Source organism: Coptis chinensis, chromosome 9, assembly GCF_015680905.1.
Source record: "Coptis chinensis isolate HL-2020 chromosome 9, ASM1568090v1, whole genome shotgun sequence".
Lineage (NCBI taxonomy): Eukaryota > Viridiplantae > Streptophyta > Magnoliopsida > Ranunculales > Ranunculaceae > Coptis > Coptis chinensis.
The window spans coordinates 82,219,406-82,224,655 of record NC_141464.1 but is presented as its reverse complement, the minus strand read 5'-3'; the positions used below and the strand labels follow the sequence as shown (position 1 = coordinate 82,224,655).

At 36.8% G+C, this 5,250-nt stretch overlaps 1 protein-coding gene across 1 annotated transcript; it reads left to right on the top strand.

The window, feature by feature from the left end:
- The first annotated feature begins 2,507 nt into the window (after nucleotides 1-2,507).
- LOC147478723 (tyrosine decarboxylase-like) lies at nucleotides 2,508-4,743 on the top strand. Its single transcript, XM_086584476.1, has one exon. The coding sequence runs from the start codon at nucleotides 3,139-3,141 to the stop codon at nucleotides 4,672-4,674; it is 1,536 nt and encodes a 511-aa protein (XP_086440602.1). The 5' UTR covers nucleotides 2,508-3,138; the 3' UTR covers nucleotides 4,675-4,743.
- The last annotated feature ends 507 nt before the right edge of the window (nucleotides 4,744-5,250 follow it).

Here is a 5,250-nt window from a genome sequence, read left to right as displayed (position 1 = left end):
AACCCTTCCTTAAAACTCTAAATCGCTTCTTTCATCAGAAGTAGTATCTATCTGTCATCGTTGTTGGTCTCCGAGGCAATTTAATGGATCTAGCTAGATCTATGAATTTCAAACCATGATGACGAGTTATGAAGAATCAATGAGATGCTTGCCTGAAGCTTCGATCTTGAAAGCTATAATAAAGACATACGTTACAAGCCGTTATGAGATGGGATGATCGAGCTTTATGGAGGTCGTCTTTGGGCGAGATCGTCTTATCGACTTGAGTCACTTAGACGCGAGCTCTTAGGTTGAACATATGAGATCGGTTGGTCATTGCTTTGATTGAACATATCACTTTGCCTGAGATGAGTCACTATGAAGCGAGCTTTTAGGTCGAACAGCTGAGATCGGTTGATCATTGCTTTGACTGAACAGATCGCTTTGCCTGAGATGAGTCACTATGAAGCGAACTCTGAGGACGAGGATATGAAATTGGTTGGTAGTTCTGTAAATGATGGACACGTGTGCTATTCATATATTGGATGTGAATATTACTCCTTCACACCAAACTCAGCATCATTTCCTTTTTTTTTAGCATTCTTTAGCAGCAATGTTGAATAAATATTAGGCAAAACTCCTCCATTAGTAATCGTCACAGCACCTAAAAGCTTATACTCAATCCCCATCATTCCTCACTGCAAGTCGATTATGTGTATCAAGATCAATTTTAATATAATTGAAAAAGAAAATTTTGAGGTTGTGCAAAACCATAATTTATAAAATTGATGAACAAATAGCTAGTTTGTTTGGATTTGAATCATTTCAGAAAAAGGTTTAGAGTTGACCAAGCTAGGATTCAGGAAGAAGGGATGAGAACTTTGTATTGCAAACCGGTTTAGGTAACACAAAGAACCGGTTTAACCCCACTAACTCATTTGATTGTATTTCTTTTTTTGACCGTTGGATTTCGAAAGATCTAAAGGCTTACAACTTGACTTGAGTGATTTTATATAGGTGCCATTTTATATGTCCCTTGAACCCCTTCCTATATATATTGGCAAAATCTTGTTATTTTGTATAAAGTCCTACACATACTTGAAATTTTGAATATAAATTACTAAAAATACATTTAAACATAGCTATCCACAATCATAAAATTGGATTAATAAAATCGAGAAAACCATGATTTTTTTGTTTTTAATATTTATTCATGTTGAAAATTGCCAGGGAGTTAATTCAGAGATTTTTTTTACGCTTTATATTAAGGTGGCAACTGATAAGGAGAGATCATTCTCTCCTTGAATTAGAGCGCACATTAGTTATAGCCGTCCTAAAAGATAGCTCAAAGCTAAAGTGGATTTTACAACTAAATTAAAGAAAAATCAGATTAGGCTGACAAACCAAACGTGGGCAAACCCAACAACAAGAGGGGAAAAACTTATATTCCCTTCAAAATTATCAAGTGTTCTTTTTTAGTTATGTTGTTGATGATGGAAGTACTAATTCCTTTTTTATGTGTGATGGAAGTTATAGTTCTAGGAGTGGTGTCTGATTTAAATTTTTTTGGAGATGCTTTTATACAAAAGATACCAACCATGAGAACATACAATATTGTTGACAAAATTTTTAATTCATGATATATTTTTCTTCCCAAGGATTGTTGCAATACTGATATAGACCTCAAATTTTATCTAAATCTAGTTAATTTGTCATTTATCACCAAATTGACGTCGAACACTTTTATCCAAGCTGCGGATTTCCAACCCAGCAACAATTGGTTATGACAAACGCAAAGATGGAGAGAGGATTTCACAAAACAGGTGAGAAAAGATATTTTTTGAAACAAGATAATAGGGTTAGACAGACCCTTACCTGCATTAAAATCTTTGAAATATCATACCTCTTACTTCATCTTGTTCAATCATGAGAGAGAGAGAGAGAGAGAGAGCACACACAAAGATTTGTAAAAGTTATATAATATGTTAGTAATTTGTTAGAAAAATGGCTAGACTATAAGGATTCGCACCCCCAAATTTTTTAGAGAAGCTCCACTACCGCACCCTAGTTCAATTATTGGGTTGCATATACTCTTGCACCCCCAGACATTAAATCCAGGTTCTGTCCTGGGGGGACTGCTTTGGTTGTATTAGTCACGTGGAATCTTGAGATAGAATTAATCCAATATCTAATTAGACGATTGTTAAAAGGTGCGCTTTAAATGCCGGAGAGAACGATCTCTCTTCATCAGGACTCTTATATTAAAACAATCTGAGACTTTTTTTTACTATGGTTCTAACTTCTAACCAGTGTTCACGATTCCAAATTAAATAGAATATCGGAATTTTACCGAATATTTCAGTTTTTAAAAAAAAACTCAAAAAACAACGTAGGAGTTGAAATATTGATGATTCTAAAATTAGTCGAAATCAAAATAAGACCTGGGTCGAAATAGTGTGAATTTCGGTTTTCCAGAAATCCCGAACTATGGTTCTAACTAGCTGACAGTGATCCCGACGCACTGATGGTTTTGCATAATAATGCACTGTACTCCAGTTTACCATTCTACATACATCATGCATGCATGCGTGTTATAATGCACCTTCCCATGCATTTGACTACATACATCAGGCGTGTTATAAACTTATAATGCACCTTCCCATGTTTTTCATGAGAGTTGTACAGTATGTCCTCCTTCGATCAGTCCCTAATGCAATTTGTGTGGTTTAATTTAATAGACCCATCCCCAACATATGGTAGAAAGGTACAAGGAGCTCTCAGCAACCTACGGTAGATAATATATTACTTCAATTCACACCTGTGTTTACCATCTAGAGATGAAATAAATTAAATCTGGCATCGATAAATCAGTTGTTGTTTGAATGAACTGTACTGTAATGCATTCCCGCCACCTTTAAAGCGTGCGCTACAACATTTGCAAACTCGTTCTCATTTCCCATTTTGTTATTAATATTATCCACTCAATATCAAAACTTACAATTACCTCCGACCCATAGCTTGAAATGTCGGTCATGCAATGGCCACTTAGCCAGCAGCCTATATAAACCCTTCATTTCATTACAATTCCACCATCGAATCGAATAGCATCTATCTAGCTATCACTCACCATTTCTTTTATCTTTCCATTCCATCACTCAAATGGGCAGCCTTCCTACTGATGTTCTTGAAAACAACTTTACATGTCCAGCCAACACTTTGAATCCAGATGAATTCAGGAGGCAAGGCCATATGGTAATCGACTTCATAGCTGATTACTATCAAAGCATAGAAAAACGTCCCGTTCGGAGCCAAGTCGAACCAGGGTACCTCAAAAAACGCTTACCTGAATCAGCTCCTTATAACCCTGAATCCATAGAACAGATTCTCAAAGACGTCCAAAATGAAATCATGCCTGGTATAACACATTGGCAAAGTCCCAACTATTTTGCATACTTCCCTTCAAGTGGTAGTATTGCTGGTTTCCTTGGCGAAATGCTTAGCACTGGCTTTAATGTTGTTGGCTTCAATTGGATGTCGTCACCAGCTGCTACAGAATTAGAGAGTATAGTGATGGACTGGCTAGGCAAAATGCTTAAGCTTCCTGAATCATTCTTGTTTTCAGGAAATGGTGGTGGCGTTTTACAAGGGACTACTTGTGAGGCCATCTTGTGTACACTAACAGCAGCGAGAGATCGAATGTTGAACAAGATTGGTAGAGAAAATATCAACAAACTTGTTGTTTACGGGTCTGATCAAACACATTGTGCAATGCAGAAAGCCGCACAGATTGCTGGAATTCATCCTAAGAACATTCATGCTATTGCAACTTCAAAGTCCAACGCATTTGCTCTCCCAGTCGAATCCCTCCGATCAGCAATTCTTTCTGATATACAAGCTGGGCTGGTGCCATTATTCTTGTGTGCCACAGTGGGGACGACATCATCTACTGCAGTGGATCCAGTTGGGCCACTTTGCGACATAGCAAAGGATTACAATATATGGGTGCATGTTGATGCTGCTTATGCTGGAAGTGCGTGTATATGTCCAGAGTTCAGGCACTTCATTGATGGAGTTGAAAATGCCGACTCTTTCAGCCTCAATGCGCATAAATGGTTCTTCACTACTTTGGATTGTTGCTGCCTTTGGGTAAAAGATCCAAGTTCACTTGTTAAGGCTCTTTCAACTAATCCAGAGTATCTAAAGAACAAAGCAACTGAATCAAGGCAAGTTGTCGATTATAAAGATTGGCAAATAGCACTTAGTCGTCGATTTCGTGCCTTGAAACTATGGCTAGTTGTACGTAGCTATGGTGTGGCTAACCTTCGAAATTTTCTAAGGAACCATGTTAGGATGGCTAAAGACTTTGAAGGACTTGTAGCAATGGACAAGAGATTTGAGATTGTTGTCCCAAGAACTTTTGCTATGGTCTGTTTTCGAATGCTGCCACCAATATCATTGGTTGAGATGAAGGGGGATGGTGTCAAAAGTGCTGTGCATGCAAATGAGTTAAATCAGAAGTTATTAGAATCTGTCAATGCATCGGGGCAGATATACATGACTCATGGAGTTGTTGGAGGTGTATACATGTTAAGATTTACTGTTGGTGCAACTTTAACTGAAGAGAGACATGTCAAGATTGCATGGAAGGTGGTACAAGAACATGCTGATGCTTTAGGCCTTTGGCACTATATATAGAAAAGGTCGTGTTTCATGGTGATGAGTGGAAAATTATCTATCAATAAGAAGGCTTTTGTTTTTTGTTTTGTTGGATTTGTTTGCTTTTGATGTGTTGGATTTGTTTGCTTTTGATGTGTTGGATTTGTTTGCTTTTGATGTGTTGGAGAATGTGCGCCAACTAAAGCATCTGCCTCTTCTTGAATAAGTTATCTATTATATTAATATATATATATTGTAATGCGGCGACTCGAATGCGCGGTGGAAAATACCGTTCCCACAAAACAACAAAAACATTAATTAATTATTATTATTATTATTATTTTTGTTAAAGTCAAACCTAGAAAAGAAAACGTGGGTAGAGAGCAGTGCGGTCCTGAGTTTCTGGTGGCCCAACTATTAAAATGTGGTCCTATATATTTGTTTATTTACATGTCAAAAACAAAAATCAATTTTTTTTTGCCTCGCATTATTATTTGTTTTCTCTTTTTTTTAGTCGAATTTATTTTTGTTTTATGTAACAAATAAGATTCTATGCATCTTTGTCTTCATAATCTTCATAATCTGTGAAATAACAAATACATTTAATAATTTCAT